Source organism: Rattus rattus, chromosome X (genome assembly GCF_011064425.1).
Source record: "Rattus rattus isolate New Zealand chromosome X, Rrattus_CSIRO_v1, whole genome shotgun sequence".
Classification (NCBI taxonomy): Eukaryota; Metazoa; Chordata; class Mammalia; order Rodentia; family Muridae; genus Rattus; species Rattus rattus.
This window is the reverse complement of record NC_046172.1, coordinates 14,276,131-14,294,127: the sequence shown is the minus strand read 5'-3', so window position 1 is coordinate 14,294,127 and position 17,997 is coordinate 14,276,131. Positions and strand designations below refer to the sequence as shown.

Sequence of the window (17,997 nt, the reverse complement as noted above, 5' to 3'; positions counted from 1 at the left end):
AGTCCCAACATGTAGTCCTGGCTACCCTTGAACTAATTCCTTCCCTCTCCTCCTTCTCCCTCTCCCACCATCCCCCTCTTTCACACTCACACAATTTCTTAAAATTAATTTACGATGTTTTGTTTTCATGTATGTATTTTTCATCACATGCATGTGTAGTAGAGGGTGTCAGTTCCCTGGGACTGGAGTTACATGTGGTTGTGAGCCCCCACGTGGGTGCTAGAAATTGAACGTGAGTCCTTGGGAAGAGGACTGAGCCATCTTACTCTTAACTAGACTCTTAACTACTGAGCCGTTTCTCCAGCCCCTGGCTTTGAGCTCTTGATTCTACGGCCTGAGCCTCCAGAGTGATGATAGTACCGGTTTTGATATTGCACTTTTGTTAGGTAATCTCAAAAGAGACAATGATTTGTATAAGGTTAATAGTTCATAATGATCCACGTATGCCTAGAACTGATGTCTTCTTTATAAAGAATCAAAGTCCACGATTCTTCTGCACTACACAGGTTCTAATTTATATAGCACTTACTATGTGCAATGCACAGAACCAGGTCGTTTATTGGCATTAGTTTCTAACACACAGAAATTATTACTGCTGGGTGGCGGTTTAATCCCAGCACTCGGGAGGCAGAGGTAGGCAGATCTTGTTAGAGGCCAGAGTGAATTCCAGGACAGCCAGGGCTACACGGAGAAACCCTTTCTCGAAACAAACAAATAGAAAAAATAAAAGAAAGAAAAATTATTGTTAATCTATAGAGAAGTAGAAATAAGAGAATAGACTGGGTGTTAACTGACTTATTCCAAACACTCAGACATTAAGGGGTAAAGCTAGTATTAGCGTCTAAGCTGCTCAATAGCAAGGATTTTTTGCCAACACCCCTGGGAGACACTAGTTGCTGACAGTCTTGGTTCGTAAATAGTCTCCTTTCCTGAGTAAACTAAGTTTTTTAAATGGTGGTGGCGGTGGTGTAAAACCTGTACCGAGACTGCGCAATGGACATAAGCTTGAGGTGAACGTGAGGGTAAGAGGACGGAGGTGACAGAGAAGGCGTGTTTTTCCGCCAAATACTTAACTATCGGTATGGTGCAGGTCTGCCTAGCGGTTGGCCCATCTGAAGTGATGGACAGCATTGTTGAACTAATCACCGCAAGATGACGATTGGTGCCAGGGTGAAGTAGGGCCCACCCTTTCGGGTTTGCAGATGGGAGGAACGGGAAGTGACGCCACTAGGGACGATATGCTCTGGGAATGTTGATATTTTCCAGTGAGTGTGATTGAGTTCCAGATGGGATCCTTGAAGAGACGAGTCTTACTGTGCGCGAGACAGACCATTCTGTTTACCCACAGTGCTGACGCCAGTGGGTTAGAACCTCGGGGGAAGTAAATAGAACGAGAACCGAAAAGAACTTGGGACGAAGGCTGCCGACTTTGAAATCTGAGACGGAGGACTCAAGAGAGTGAGCGCTCAACCCGGATTGGCTAGTGGGTGTTGTCAAGGCTTTATGCACTTCTTCAATTGGCTGGTGTCTGCAAGTGCACCGCGGTGAGCATTTTGCCCACGTACTTCCGAGCAGGAGGCGGGGCTGTGTTTTCTTGCGCATGCGCACAGCCCGGGAGGCCCCACCCGGTAGTTCAAGAACCTGCGGAGGGGCGGGGCGAAGAGGCGCTTGTTTTGGTTGTGTTTCCTCTGAAGCCGAATCCCGGAACAAGGTATCAGTAAGCTTGGCTGGACTTGGAGGGAGAAAAGGCTACGACAAATCTGTCTTTGTACTATCCTATCGGAATTTACATCCGGGATCTCCTCTGGGCGTGACTTGCTTACTGCCTGCGGTTCTTGAACCGGTGTCCCGATTTCTTTATCCAGGCCTCGCTGTTCCCATCGTGCCTCGCGCACAACAGTAGCCCCCTCATCCGGGTTCTCTCCCGGCGTTCTCCGCGTCTGGTTTGCTGTGGGGTACTTGGCGGTGCCGCCATGACTATTCTCCCCAAAAAGAAGCCGCCACCTCCCGACGCCGACCCGGCCAACGAACCGCCGCCGCCCGGGCCGCTGCCCCCAGCGCCTCGGCGCGGTGGGGGTGTAGGCGTGGGCGGCGGCGGCACGGGCGTGGGCGGAGGAGAACGCGACCGTGACTCCGGCGTCGTGGGGGCCCGTCCCCGGGCTTCACCACCACCTCAGGGACCGCTACCGGGGCCGCCTGGTGCTCTTCATCGTTGGGCACTAGCCGTACCGCCTGGCGCAGTCGCGGGCCCTCGGCCACAGCAGGCTTCTCCACCTCCTTGTGGGGGCCCTGGTGGCCCCGGCGGCGGTCCTGGTGACGCTCTTGGTGCGACAACTGCGGGGTGGGCGCGGCAGGGGTGGTGGTGGGCGTGGGTGGTGCCGTGGGCGTGGGCGGCTGCTGCTCGGGGCCCGGGCACAGCAAGCGGCGGCGTCAAGCTCCCGGCGTTGGCGCAGTTGGCGGGGCCAGTCCGGAACGTGAAGAGGTCGGAGCAGGCTATAACAGCGAAGACGAATATGAAGCTGCTGCAGCACGAATTGAGGCCATGGATCCCGCCACTGTAGAACAGGTAAGGGCTGGAAGGTGAGGGGCTGTTTGGCAGAAACAGCAAGTGAGTCTACCAGACTGAGAAAGGAACCCAAGGAAATGTTTGAGATTCGTCCAAGAATCCCAGGTCTTGTTGCTGGACTTGACATTCTTTTCTGGTGGTGGAGGCGTGATGAAATGCTCATTCCCCCCCCCCCAAGGACTTGCTGTTAGGGGCTCTAAGTGAGTAAGCTAAGGTACTTCAAGATAAGTGCTGGAGCTCTTTTGCAGTGCTTATTTGTCAGTCTTGGTCCTGAGATCTCATCTAAGTGACTGGCATTGGGAGTCCCTAGAAGTCATAGGTAGGTTGGAGCCCTTCCTGAGATTCGGAAGATCTCAGGACTCTCTAAGGGACTTTGGTTCAGTGACTTTTCCCTTTAGGACAAGTCTGAGATTCCCTCTCCAAAGAACTCAAATAAGGTAGTGTCCTCAGAGGGGTCCTCAGACCTCTCAAGTAAGAGAGTGTCCTTGGTTTAAGTAAACACAAGAAACCTAAACCCTTCATGTGATAGGAAGGGCTTCCCTCTTCTTTTGCAGTTGACAAGTCTGTTTACCAGCCATGCCTGCAGCCCCCTCAGGAGTCCTAAACCTGTGTTTGGGGACCTAGACCTCCTTGTAGAATAGAAGGCTTAGAGTATACCCACATAACTTTTATTAGATAGTGATTTCCAAAGCATCCCTTCAACTTCTGTCTGGGAGATAAAATTTTCTATGGGTTAGGGACAAAGGCCAAAACCAGTACCTAGAATCAGAATTGTGGATCATACTTGATGTTCCAGGCAAGAGGACTTCTTCAGGACACACTTTCAGTCACAAGCTGGTGTCTATGCTCTTTCCGGGGGGAGTTCATATATTCCCCTAAGGATATATGTCTTACCTATTGAAATTTACTTCAGGGATTCAACATCCCAGTTTTCCCTTTCTGCGCATCTGTATTTCTCTGATACCCAAGGGGTTGAGCTGTTAATCTCACAGGAAAAGAGCTCTCAAGTCACTAAACCCAGATTAAGTTCCTTGGAAAAAAACTTTAGTCTCTCTCAGGAAGAGCTCCATCTCTTGTGGAGAACTCTCACCTATTTAAGTCTGGCCTGAAAACTATGGGTCCTGTCCAATCCCTGCCTCAGAAACTCCAGCCTCAGGACATGAGCAGTTTGGAGACTCAAAGGCAAGGTCAGAGGTCTCTCTCTAAATCTGCCTTCAAGGGCCTGAGACTGTTCTGTGAAGGATATATAAGGCTTTCCTTAGGAACAGGAACCCCATATGTGCAAGTAAAGACTGTAGAGGTAATGCTGAAGTTCCTCCTCATGGAACTTGAGGTGCTCTTCAGACACACACAGGATCACGTTTCCCACCAGGACTGAGTGGGGCCTGATCATAGGTTTCCTGAGGAATGGCGTCTTAGTCTCAACATCACATTAGTCGTTTGAGAGATTGTTCTACACCTTAGGATCTGAGGCCTGAATCTTTTGGGGTTGTCACCTAAGACAACTATGAAGTACCCTCTTCATAGGAGGCTTTTAGGAACATAAATCTCTTTGGGGTTGATTTGAACCTCAGAGACGTGGGAAGGATACAATAATGAGGAAAATAGTTTCGACCTCTTTCCATCTTCCTCAGGGACAAGAGATTCTTTTGCCTTGGGGACTGAAGCCTGAGTCCTTGCTTAGGCATGCAGCTTGCCTCCCACCACACCAGGTGATTCTTTCTCACCAGGGAGAGGACGTGAAGTCATCGTCAATATGGCCAGAGGCTTCCTTCTTTGGACAGAGGACCTGGGTGTTCTGGTCATAACACTTTTACCCTCAGGTCAGAACCAAGAAGGCTGTCAGGTCCTGAGGCATCCCTTGACCCTATTTCCGTTGTTGCTTCCCACTTCTGGAAAATTCTCTTACATTCCATTTCCTTTTATCTGAAAAATTCCTATTTTACAGGGGTCAGAGTGCAGTCTCACATCCACCGTTCTTGTTCATTTTCTGTCATTTCTGGTAGAACATATCATCTGCTTCAGAGATGTCAGGTCCAGGAGTTATTGTTTTGTTTTTCATTTTATTTTTCTTCAAGACAAGGTTTCTCTGTGTATCCTTCGATTTCCTGGAACTTGTTCTGTAGACCAGTCTGGCCTTGTACTCTGCCATGCAAATGCTGGGATTACAGGTGTGCACACAACCACTATCTGACTGGGTCCAGGAGTTCTGAATCCCTGGTTCTTGTAAAGTCTCTTTACCCTTACAGAGGAAAGAGAAGGTGTGTTGTTGGTGGAGATGCAAAAGGCCACATTCTTATATATATATATTCCTTGCAGTTCTGCCCTTATATTTGTCTTCATAAGAACTTGGAAGTCTGACGGACTCATGAAACCTGCTCTTCTTCCCTGTGGCTGGAGGGCTTTCTACTGTGGGCACAAAGGGAAGAGGAGCTACTCCTAGTCTCCTGCTTCACCTGGCCTTTTGAGGATGAGAATATTGGTCCTGCTACTCCAGTCTTGGTCAACAGCTGTTGCAGATGTTTATAACCTAGAGGCTCCTTCAGTACTGACAAAGGATGATGATTAGGTGATTAATCTGAATGGTAACTCTGGTTCCAGTCCTACGAATATGTACTCGTGTTTCCTTTAGGTACCTTGGGTTGGAGTCCTGGAGAAATGATGTCATAAGGTTCCTTTTTCAGGCATGGTCACCTTACTGAGAGCCTAGCCACTGAAAACAATGGCTTATAAGCATCCTAAGCCAGGAGAACTCATCGAGATCTTGGAGAAAGGGGCAAACATGCTGAGATGGTGGAAGATGCTAGGTTTAGCAGTACAGTCAATGTGTCTGGGTTCTACCTCTTAGTCCATCACGCTTTGCAGAGTGAACTAGTACAGCTTCTGTTCTCTGCACCTGACTTTCCTTTACTCTCGCTAATGTGTCAGTTGTCAGTTAGCTTTGGGTTTAAGGGATTTCAAAGCCCGTATTCCTGAACTTGATAGTGAATAGCGGGTATGTTTTGAAGAGGAGCTGGATTCTTTCTCTTTCCATCTTGCTTCTTTACCAGATTTGATGTGCAAGTCAAAGCCTTTTTGGTTTAAGGCTTAAGGATGATGTGTGGCAGTGTTGTAGCCAGCTATCAAGTTCCACAGTTATATGTGGAAAGAATTTGTGATTTGGAGCTGGGCAGGCTGGAGTTCAAACTCGTGTTAACTGTTGAACTGTTTTATGATTGTAGAATTCTCATTTAGGGCAAAATTCATGAAGGTTAATAGAGTGTAAACATCTAGCCTTGCCCACCTTGGCTAGTTCTTTTTGCTCAGGATGAGTAATTTGCCCCAGGATAATCTTCTCAAGTGGCTTTGTCCATCAGTCTCTTGGCATCTAGAAGCTTGCCCATCTGGAATTGGGTGGTTGGCTGGTAAGGATATGGTCCCTGCCCTGGCAACATGGATTTGAGTCATTTTTTTATACTAAACTTTTGTGTGGTCTTTGGGCAGTTTTCTTTTCCAGGTCTTTTGTTTCTGGAGTTAGTTAGTTAGTTTGTTTGTTTCTTGTAGCTCTGTCTGTCTTGGAACTCACTCTGTAGACCAGACTGGCTTCAGAACTCAGAGATCTGACCTGCCTCTGACTGTTGAGTTCCAGGTTTAAAGCTGTGCTCCATCATACCCCACACTGCTTAGGTCTTGGTTTTTCTACCTATTAGCAGAGGTAAGGAGAGTGGACTCATTGCCCTGAAGAAAGGTGTAGTCTCATCTTTAATCTTCTGTTTTACATTCTTCTCGCCCTTTATGGGGTTTTTATGTGGGACCCCTTGGCTCTGGGGATAGATCAGGGTTTCTCTATGTAATGGTCCTGGTGGTCCTTGAACTTATTCTATAGACCAGGCTGGCCTTTGAACTCAGAGAACTGCCTGCCTCTTCCTCTTGAGTGCTGGGCCTAAGGGCCTCCTATACCACTACTGCCAATCTAGAACGTTATCTTTTAGAAGATGTGCAGTGATGTTTCAGCAAGTGTTGTACTTCTTTTTTCTTCGGAGATGTTATAAGTTCTTTGGTAGTTTTGTGTTTGTTTATTGTGATGAAACTCAGGTGCACAATTTTCTGCTGTGATGGCTCATGAGTGCAGTCCCATCATTTGGGAGGTTGAGGCAAGAGGATTGCTAAAACTTTGAGGCTAGCCTAAGCTATGGGTGTTGAGACCCTGTCTAAAATAACCAAAATAAAAAGTGTACAATTCAGTGGCTTTCAAAATAGCCATAGAATTGTACTTCTGTCACCAGTTTATAATGTTTTAATATCATAGAACCCTTTATAGCTTTTAACACCTCCTCCATTCCTTCATCCCTTTCCAGCTCCTGGCAACCTACTACTTTGTCTGAATTGAACTATTCTGAAACAAGTAGAATCATACAATAACATAGTCCTTTGTACCTGTCTCTTTTGGATAGCATGATAGCATGTGTTCAGAGCACATCATGGTATAGCATTTATCTGTACTTTTTTGTTTTTATCACCAAGTAATAGGATCTTGGGGTTTTTAATCCTCCGGTGGCCCAGAAATAGTTTTTTGGGAGTGGGGTCTTGGTTCTCTTTCTTCTATTCTGGTAGGCTTGTGTGGATCCTTAGAGAAGCAGTATGTCTGTGTTTCTCATTGGATGGATTGCCTGTGTTTATTACCCCTGGAGCAGAGCCAGTGTTCCTGGGTGTTTTGGGTGAGGGGGTGGTGTTGGCTCCAAGCTTACTGGGACAAAGCTGTGAGGCCTAGAATACTAAACACCTCTTGGCCATGGGCTCTGAGAAGACATCTGTCCAATGCTATTGCCATCCTTCCCTGTACCCTTCCCCCTTTATTCGAAGCTCTTTTACCCACAGGCTGGGTCAGCAACTTCCCAGGCTGAGAGGGAGGATTTCAAGCCCCTACTGCCTTTTAATTCTAACCCTTTCTAGGGAGGTGGATCATACAGAATGGAAGCCTTGCTGTGTGTAGTCTCAGCCACAAAGCCCTAGAGCTCACATTACCAAAGGGGTACTACAACGGGGACATGTTAATTTCCTGCGGTTGTTGTGACAAATAACTATAAACTGTTTGGCTTAGAACAACAGATAAATTCCGTTTTAGTTTTGGTGGTCAAAAGTTCAAAATGGTTTTCACTTGGCCAACCAAAATCAAGGTGTTGGTGTTTACTGAACATCTTACAGCCTCTGGTGGCAGGAGTGTAAGGCAGCTGGTCACATGTCTGCAGTTAGGAAGCAGAGAGGTGGATGTGGGTACACATTCTCCTTTTCTACTTAAGTATAGGACCTCAAGCCCATGGGGTGGTGTCATGTTTAGGGTGGGCCTTTGCTCCTCTGTTAATGCTCTTGAAATTCCCTAAGAGGCACCCCATGATGTATGTTTCCTAGGTAATTTCAAATCCATTTGAGTTAATAATGGGGGTTAATCATCACAAGTCTACCCATTCTCAACTTGGCACCCAAACATATTACCTTTAAATATCAACAGTTTACTCCTGTTCCTTTGCATCTGATAGCTGTCTCAAGGTAGGTTACCACATTTAGTTCATCGTAAGAGTAGCCAGATTCTTAGCAGTTCTAACATTGTTCAAAAATCTTTAAGTTCAGTGCCTGGTGAGGTAGTGTATACTATTAATACCATCAACTGGGAGGTAGAGGCAGGTAGATCTAAGCAGTTCTAGGCCAGCCAGGGTTGCATAGTGAGACTTAATTGTGAGCTTCTGTAAAATTAACAAACAAGTTGCATTATCTAATGTACAATGACAGTGAGCAAACATTCCTATTCCAGAAGAGAGGAATGAGGATATTAGCAAAGAGAGATTAAATGAAAGCAAGACTGAAACCCACCAGGGAAAACCCTGAGCTCTCATTTCAAGCCCAATACCTGGGCTTTTTATGTCATCACCTGCATTCTAACAAGCTTGGGTAGTTGTACCCTCATCAGCTCTGGTGCTTTGAACATATGTAGCCTCTATCTTGAGTCAGCTTCACTCAGCCCCTAAAACAGAGGCTCTCAATCTGGGCGCCAAACTCTTTCACAGAATCACATCAAAAAACACATGAACATATTTACATGATGATTCATAACAGTAGCAAAATTACAGTTATGGAATAACACTGAAAATAGTTTTATGGTTGGGGGGGTCACCACAACATTTGGAGCTGTATATTAAAGGGTTGCAGCATTAAGAAGATTGAGGACCACTGGCCTAAAGCTTTCTTTCCTTGGCAGATGTTTCTGGCATCACGAATACCCTTGAGGTTACCTCTGCAAAAAGCATCACTTTCATAGCTTCATAAAATGGCCTTTTAGGGTCTTATTGCAGGCAATCTGACCCTGCTACGAATTACCTTGGTATATGGCTTCACCTTGTTGAATTCTGGATGTCTGAAAACCCACATGATGTGGATGATGTCAAGTTATGCTACCAGCTCAAGATGGAACCTAGTCTCCTTGAAGCGCAGGTGCTGTGACCTTTTTTCTGTCTTCTCGAGTGTTTCCTGCAGTTTACTCTAGAGGCTCTGCTTTTTTTTTGGCTTTATGTTTTTTAGTTTTATAGCCTGGAGCCTTTCCTGGGTGTGTAGGGTCTTGATATATTATATATGTATAATATAGAATTTAGGGTTTTTCTTAATTGCACCAATTTCATTACACTTCTAGCCACTTTGTCCAAACCATACTGCCTTCAACTTTAAGGTATTCAAGCTCTTAAAGCTCCTTTCCTCATCACACTGCTTATTTCTATCTGTAACTTTATTTTTTGAGTTAGGGTCTAATGTAGCTCATTTTGGCCTCAAAGTAGGTTATATAGCTCAGGCTGACTTTGACCTCCTAATCCTCTTGTCTCTACCTCCCAAATGTTAGGACTATAAACATAACCACCATACCCAGTTAAAACTTAAACCTGGTTTATGCTTTTTTGCTCACCAAACTGCACATTTCCAGCTTTTGTATGGTTTGTGTGCCCTCAGTGGATTAATGCAATAAGTAGTAACCACAGTAATAACTCTAAAGCCTAGAGGTTATGCTGACTTCACATTTTCTACAACCAACTTAGTCCATTACTTTTGAATTTAACCTTGCTTAAATGATCAGGTGGGCATAACGAGCCAGATTATTTTGCCAGAATATAAAACAAATGGCCTCTAGTCCTTATACATGGCTGAGATCTCTTTAACCAGGACTTTGTTGTTCACATTTCTGTCTGTTCTGTTACTCCACATTCCCACCAGAGTAGACTGTTAAGCTCTACTTTGAAACTCCAGGTCTTCTCTAGCCCACAGAACTAAACCTTTTCAGGTTCTTCCTGCAACCACCTCCAGACGCTTACAAATGGTCTGAACAGTATTCACAGCAGTGACCCCACTTCTGGGTACTGTTTCTTTTCTCTTGTTGCTGTAACAGAATACCTGACAAAAGCAGCTTGAGAGATTTATTTGGGGGATACAGTCCCATCAGAGTGGGCAAGGCATGGCGGTGGGAACGTAAGACAGCAGATCATGCTGCATCAGGGAAGAAGTGAAGAATACAGATGCTCAACTTCCTTTTTCCTTTTCCTCTTTTTATTTAGCCTGAGACCCCAGCCTATATTTAATGGTGTCACCCACATTCAGGTGATAAGTTAGATTTAATCTGGAAACTCTCTGAAGGACACATGTAGTGTTTTCTCTTATGTGATTGCAAGTCTAGTCAAGTTAATTAACACCCACAACTGACATTGTGCTCAGGCCCCACTTAATGTTCCAATATGAATTCCCCATCTAAAGATTCTCAGTTGCTTCTGCAAAATCCTTTTAAATCACGTACAGGTTCTAGGCATTAGGTCTGATATTTTCAGGTTGTCATCATTCAGCCTAATCCAGATCAGGGAGGGGATGGGAACTCATTAAGAGATGTTCTACTGCAGTGTTAGGTTTTACCTAACATATATATACTGGTTTCATATATACTGGTTTTACCATGTTTTCCACCTACCTGAAGTGGCTGGCTTGATAGCACTTTGGAAAGAAAGTTCCAGACAGATATGGTACCCTGTTAATCCCAGCACTCTATATAGGAGGCAGGCAGATCTCCATCTATATAGTGAGTTCAAAGACAGCACCCAGGGTACATAGACCTTGTCTCACCTCCTCCCCTTCACTCTACTGGCCAGAAGTACTGCCTACTATCCCACTTACTAGGAAGTGTATATTCCTATTTCACAGATTGGAACATTATGGCAGTTCATCATTTGGCTTTTAGTTGGTAGAACTGCATCAAAACCTAAATCAGTGGTTCCATAGCCCGTTCCAACTTCTCTTAGGCTTTTATACTTTTTTTCCCTACAGAAGATCATCATCTTTAGACAAGGAACAAATGGTTGGGAATACTGCCTGGCCCGAGCTCTCGGCTCCTCGGGGCCAAGCTTTAAGAAACATAGGGATACAAAGTAGGGCAACCGTCTGATTTGGTCTTGAACTCGGAGGTGGGACAGTGGCAATCCTGGGAAGGGAAACAGCAGGAATCCAGATGAGGACAGCCTGGGTGACTGGACTGGGAGGGAAGGCACTTGGCTCAGTCTCCTGTTCCCACCCGGGCACGAGCCAGTTACTCCTCAAGCCTTCAGTGGTCCAGAGGCTGCTCCTGGTTGAGCCTCTGGAAGAAGCTTTTGCAAAAGTCTTAAGTGCTGATCATGATGGCGCAGGAGGGTGCAGCCTTGATGATCCTGGGGAGGAAACCTCTCACAGCCTCCACTGCTCCCAGTGACATTTGTCTGGGTCTTGACCACATTGAAGAGTAGGGTAACGGAGGCAGCCACCATTCCTGAGATGCCACCAGCCACACAGCTGCCGCCCACAGATGTCTGTTCTTTTGGTCTTAGTCCACTCAGCCAGCTCTTCACCAGCTCATAGTTGACCCAGTACAAGAGCTGAGAAGGGTGCATCTTCTCACCAGCCAGAGCAGGGAGACGCCAGCCCAGCCACAGTGAGCGCCAGCCATCCTGAGCCACCACAGCTTGAACACAGATAGCCAGTTCGCTGTATGACGTGTGCTGAGCCTGCAGCTTGATCCGCACAAGCTCCAAGGGGCTGACCACTGTCAGAGTGCCCATTCATGTGAGGGCACCAGCCACTATGGGTACATAGAGGTCAGAGGTCAAGGACTGACCACATAGGAAGGCCTTGAGTTGGTATTAAGCCGTGAAGTAGCTGGTGGTAGTAGGCACAGTCATCACCACAGTAGCTGGGAGGCTGCTCCACAGGGTCCTGGTGCCCTCATGCCTCACAGTCTTCACAAAGGCATCCAAGGTGCCAGTGTAGGATCCTGAAACCAAGTGGTGCAGCCAGTATCATTTGGGCACAGGTACAGGGGCTCCAGGACACCACGACAGTATGGGAGCTGCAGTATGTGTGGATTGTAGAGTGGAGGGTGATTTGGTGTAGGAAAGACTCCAGAATCTGGAGGGAGTTGTCAATTTGCTAGCTACCAAGGGTCTCTGAGACTGAAGGCGGACCTTCAGCACATCTAGGGGTGTCATGAAGAGGGAGGTGACCACAGCCCCAGCTCTGGAGGCTGCCATTTGCTGAAGGGGGCTAATGCCCCCAGGATCCTGATCATCCATCTTAGAGTTCCAATTTTGGCTCTGAGCCGGTCCTTGCCCCACAACCTGGCGGCCCCATAGGTCTGCGGCTCGTATAGGGTCCACGCGTGCCCACCTCACACCACCAGCTTTTAGGCTTTTAAATCAGCTTTTAAATACGGTCCTGTCTTAGGTCTTGGGATTTGATACCATGGTGTCACACAGCTTTGTCTAGTCATTTTGCTAAGGCTCAAAGATAGGGAGAGAGTGAGAGAGAGACAGACTCTGCTCCAGGATTGGTCTTGAACATGTAAAGTTCAGGGCTGAGACTTAATCTTTTGGGGCCAGGACACCAATACAGAATAAATCTGTAGATTGTTGGACTATTCTCCAGCCCTCCAGCACTTCCTAAACATTTTCTTCCCAAAGTGAGAGAGGGAGAAAGCTAGAGCCCTAGTGTTTCAAACCAAGGCCAGTGGATGCTTAGTGGTCCATCCTCTAGATGCAGGCCTAGACGCCACTCAGTTACCATAGGGCCCACACCCTACAAAAGGTCTGTCTCGCCAGACTTCCTTTATTTTTAGGCACATTTAGAATTTCTCCAGGACTTGCTACCAGGTATGTGTCACTGCTCATGGTACATCATGTGCTCCATCTCTACTACTAGGCTTTGCTACTACCCAGACTGCAGCTCCTTTCTGCCTTTGCGAAATGTGGGCAATGTTTCCTGCCACTTGGGTTGTAGTGAGGACAATGAAATGAGGTCACTTTTGTATCTGGCACCTGCCATAGGCACTCAGCTAATATGAGTTTATCCTTTCTGGCTTTTCCCTGCTTAGCTGCCTAGTTTTGCTGGCATCTTTGCTCTCCTATACACGTTGACAGGCTTTGAGCATCTCTGATGCTTGGTGGCAGAAATAATTTTATTTCTCATCCGCTTACCAAGCAAGTCTTGATTCTTTGCTCAACTGCCAGCCTTAATGTCAGGTTAAGGTCTCTTCCTGCTTCACAAAAGCCAGGGAGCATTCATCTGTTTTTCAGCCCCACTCAAACTGTATGTCGTCATTGTATATTTTTTTTTTACCCCTCCCCTCGAAGTTTATCAGGGTAGAGACCAAGTCTGATTCATTTTTGTGTCTTCAATGCCTGTCCCAGGATGACTCATATTTTGTGAGATGATTAACTAGGAGGCCCCTTTTTCTCTTCTTGTCTCTACTTCTATCTTCCACCTATACCTGGGAGAATGCCATTCTCCCTCTTTTAACTCTCCCCTTTTTAAGGTGTGGGGTTATAGTTAAAAGTTTCTCTTCTGGACACCCCTTAATGGGTTAGTCCTTGTGGTTCTGGGAGATGGCTAACAATGTGGGCAAGGATAAACTCAAGAATAACTAGTTAGTGTGCTAGTGCACAGCCTCCAGGGCAGGACAAGCACCTGGGCTGCTGGAAGGTTGTGTACAAACAGATGGGTTTGTGCTGTTCAGGGAAGCACATTAAAGGCTTACAGGTGTATTTGTCATCTCTGCAAAGGCTGACACACCTTCCTGGTCCAGAGGGTGGGGCTGGTTAGGTTTTCCCTTGTCCATCTTCATCCTCTGTCTAGACAATCACCTAGGACTTTCTGAGTGTATTTCCATTGTATATCATCTCTTTGGGGGCTTGGGGCTAGCCTCATCTCTGCCTCCCAAGTGCTGGAATTGAAGGCATGCCCCACCATGCCTGGGTTGTACATCTCTCTTTTTTTTTTTTTTTTTGGTTCTTTTTTTCGGAGCTGGGGACAGAACCCAGGGCCTTGCGCTTCCTAGGCAAGCGCTCTACCACTGAGCTAAATCCCCAACCCCACATCTCTCTTTTTTAAAAGATTTATTTATGCATACATCAGTGCTGTCTCTGAACGTTATGCCTGCATGACAAAGGGCATCAGATCCCATCCCATGGTTGTGAGCCAGCATGTCATCGCTGGGAATTGAACTCCGGTCCCTCTGGAAGAACAGCCAGTGCTCTTAACTGCTAAGCCATCTCTGCAGCCCTTGTACATTTCTTTTTCTTTTTTTTTCTTTTTTTCACAGGGGCTGGGGACTGAACTCAGGGCCTTGTGCTTGCTAGGCAAGCGCTCTACCATTGAGCTAAATCCCCAACCCCCCTTGTACATTTCTCTTTTTTTAATTTATTTATTTATTCATTTATTTAATGTATACGAGTACACTGTAGCTGTCTTCAGATCCCATTACAGATGGTTGTGAGCCACCATGTGGTTGCTGGGAATTGAACTCAGGAACTCTTAACCGCTGAGCCATTTCTCCAGCCCCCCTTGTACATTTCTTTATGTTGGTCTTTCCCTTTTGGGTCTACACCTGTAAGCCTTTAATTTTAAAACATTTTTTAAAAATTTCTTTTATACATTTGAGTACACTGTACTGTGGTCTTCAGACACACCAGAAGAGGGCATCAGATCCCATTACAGATGGTGGTTGTGAGCCACCATGTGGTTGCTGGGAATTGAACTCAGGACCTCTGAAAGAACAGTCAGTGTCCTTAACTGCTGAGCCATCTCTCCTGCCCCAGTTTTTTCCTCTTTTATGTTTAGTGACCACCTCACCAGTATATGGTATTACAGAGCCTCTTTAGGTCCTGACAAAACTCCTGTGATCTTGGCAGATATATCAGTAGACCAATTGCTTTCGATTTTTGTAGCTGGTATGAGTTTAGGCAGCTTCCCTACCACCAGGAAACAATGCAGTGATGGAGCCCGCTGAGTTGAAAACCAGGAATTTAAACCTCCAGGCACTATACCTACTCTGGTTTTTCCAGGAGATGGATTCTATCCATTTCCTGTAGTAGGTTACAAAAATGCGGCTTTGTGGTCATCTTTAACAGGGAGCCTATAAGTTCCTAGGTAGGGTAATGTCCCCCTAGGAACAGGCTTCCTCTTTTGTGGTGCAGCTGTGTTGCTAGGTCAAGCTGTCTGCCTCTGGTAGCCAGCAGAGGGCGTGAGGGACCTGAGAAATACCTGCTCCTGCTTGTTTTGAAATGAAAATGTCTTAAACTGTCAAGGTCATTATTATTTTAATCTAGAAGTATGAGTTTGTATAGGTTCATTAACCAAACATTTTGGAATCAAATGTGATTTGAAATTTAGAAACTATTCAGAATTTCAAAGTTTCCTGGTGTTTATACTTTGTATTATATAATACTTTAACAGAGACTGAAACAGCATCTCATGATCAAGTGCCTAAATGTTTCTGCATGAAAATGTTTGAACCTTCACCCTCAAGTAGGGTATTTTGTATATTCTATTCAGGTTATGATGGGGCATGAATTAGGTGAAGACTTTGAATTTTATGTACTTTTTCCAAGTCTTTTGATGTTCAAAGCATTTTGAGATTTGGAATTTTAGATAATGAATTGTGTATCTTTATTGGGAGAGGCAAATAAAATCATTATAATGTTAATACTTAGGAATAAAAGATTGTATTTATCTTGTGTATGTGAGTACACCATCACTGTCTTCAGACACCAGAAGAGGGCATCAGATCCCATTACAGATGGTTGTGAGCCACCATCTCTGGTTGCTGGGAATTGAACTCAGGTCTTCTAGATGGGCAGTCAGTGCTTTTAACTGCTGAGCCATCTCTCCTGCCCCTAGGGATTATATTTTATTGTCTACTTTTTTTTTTCCAATTTTGTGCTCTGTGTGTGTGTGTGTGTGTGTGTGTGTGTGTGTGTGTGTGTGTGTGTGTGTGTGTGTGTGTATGCATATGTAGAGACTTGTTTAAGTATGTAGAAGTGTGTTTGCACACACTTGAGATCATACTTGGTTCATTTTCTGCCTTACACAATATATCTTAGGATTCCCCATGTTTATGGGCTGAAGATCTGGGTTCTAGTTAGGTACTGTCTTCAGCATCTTTCTTTCCAGGATGAAACTTCTTAATAAAGCGCCATGTCTAGGCACTTATGAGGTTTAGGTCCCTGGCTGCCTGGGCCAGGTCTTGAACGATTGAGAGCAGGGATCTGAAAGCAGATGAAGTTTCTGTTTGCAGAATCTGGGAATCTCTCTGGGATTAAGTCTTGTTCTTGTTCATTGACTGAGTCTCCTGCTTTGTGACCACAGAGTAGTCAAGAAGGGCTGTGAATTTCCCAGTATCCTTTTGGCCGTCACCTGGTCCTCTCAGGCACTTGAAGGCAGAACTGTGGAGAGAAGGTGTATGGGCTTCCCTGTTGCTGATCTTCCCACTCTTTCCCACAGCAGGAACACTGGTTTGAAAAGGCCTTGCGGGACAAGAAAGGCTTCATCATCAAGCAGATGAAGGAGGACGGTGCCTGTCTATTCCGGGCTGTAGGTGAGTCTCTGCCTAGGTTCTGAGAGCTGAAGGGCTTAAGGCTTTTGAGCTGTGTCCTAGTAGTCAATAGCAGTCCTTGAGACAGGATTGAGGCAGAGATAACTGCTTGATATTTTAGGGTAAACAGGCACAGAGCTCAAGTTAACATTTGGTCTCTGGTCTTAGATTGTGTTAAGTGCGTAATGATAACAGCAATAGTAGTGATAAAGGGGCATCACTATTGACATACTGTTCTACCAAGACTCCAGGAAACCCATTTAGTTATTCAGACAGTTGGGTGTTTAGTTGGTTGGTTAGTTACTTTCTTTTTTGTTTTGTTTTTCAAGTCAGTGTTTCTGTGTAGACCTCCCTGGCTATCCTGGAATTTGCTCTGTAGACCAGGCTAGTCTTGAACTCAAAGATCTGTCTGCATGTTCCTTCTGAGTGCTAGGATTAAAGGTGTGCACCACTACCACCTGGTGTGGAAACCCTTTTATTATCCCCAAATCTAGGTGAATGTGGAACCAAAAATTGTCTCAGAAGTGGGGAGAGTCTTGTCCAGGGTTATATAAAAGTATGTAGAGTCAGGATTTTGTATGTGGGTTAACTGTATCATATTGTCACTTTGGTATGTACGAGTTTGTTCCCAGAGATTTCTCTTGTATGGTATACTGGGGATGGTGTCTATTTAGTGCCCTTGTTTATGCCTGTGTATGTGAGATTGGGCATGGTGAAGCATACCTTTAGTAGGAGGCAAAAGCAGGTTAGATCTCCTAGAGTTCAAGGACAACCTGGTCTACATTGCAGGTTCTATGACAGCCAAGGCTATATTTGTCTTATCTAAAAAAAATCTAGATCTTTACAAATTTCTATATTAGAGTTTTGTCTTTTAACTTGCATAAAAGTAGAGAAAATAGTGAACCCTTTCAGATTTAGTGACATAGCTTCACAAAGTGATTAACACATGGATAGCCTTACTTTATGAACTACATTGTATTATCATTTCATTCATAAGTATTTCTCTGTGCTTCTTTAACAGATACATCTATATTGTTTTCTCTCATTTTAACATAAGCAAAGTGTTGTTGTCATAGCTAGCAACATTTTTTTTCTTTTCTGAACAGTCTCATTCTCTAGCCTAGGCTAGCCTGGAACTTGAAATCACCCTTCTTCAGCCTCTTAAGAGCTGAAGTTTTAGGTGCACATCACTATGCACAGCTAAGAATTGGTAAAAAAAAATTTTTTTGAGACTCTGTTAGTCCTGGCTGTTCTGGAACTTTCTATGTAAACCAGATTGGCCTCAAATTCTCAGAGATTACTTGCCTCTGCCTCCCAATTGCTGGGGTTAAAGGCATATGCTACTGTGCCAGCCTGGCACAGTAATTTCTTAATACTGTTTGCTAAGCCCGAGCTCGATCTTTGAGTCTGTTGTGGCTATGAATCTTTGACCAAACATATAGTTTTGAAATCTTATACTGACATGAACGGAGACTAGAGTGTGGCTTGTTCTCCCACACCAGTGATTCTGCTGTCTTTGAAGGAAAATCGTTCT

At 45.3% G+C, this 17,997-nt stretch overlaps 1 protein-coding gene and 1 pseudogene across 1 annotated transcript in view; one reads left to right on the top strand and one right to left on the bottom strand.

The window, feature by feature from the left end:
* Positions 1 to 1,209: 1,209 nt before the first annotated feature.
* Otud5 (OTU deubiquitinase 5) overlaps positions 1,210 to 17,997 on the top strand; it is a 34,319-nt gene continuing 17,531 nt past the window's right edge. Inside the window, 4 exon segments of the mRNA XM_032889603.1 lie at positions 1,210 to 1,711; positions 1,866 to 2,331; positions 2,334 to 2,566; positions 16,373 to 16,466. Coding sequence (XP_032745494.1) covers positions 1,601 to 1,711; positions 1,866 to 2,331; positions 2,334 to 2,566; positions 16,373 to 16,466 — 904 coding nt within the window. The 5' untranslated portion in view covers positions 1,210 to 1,600.
* On the bottom strand, positions 11,169 to 12,261 carry LOC116888332 (annotated as a pseudogene).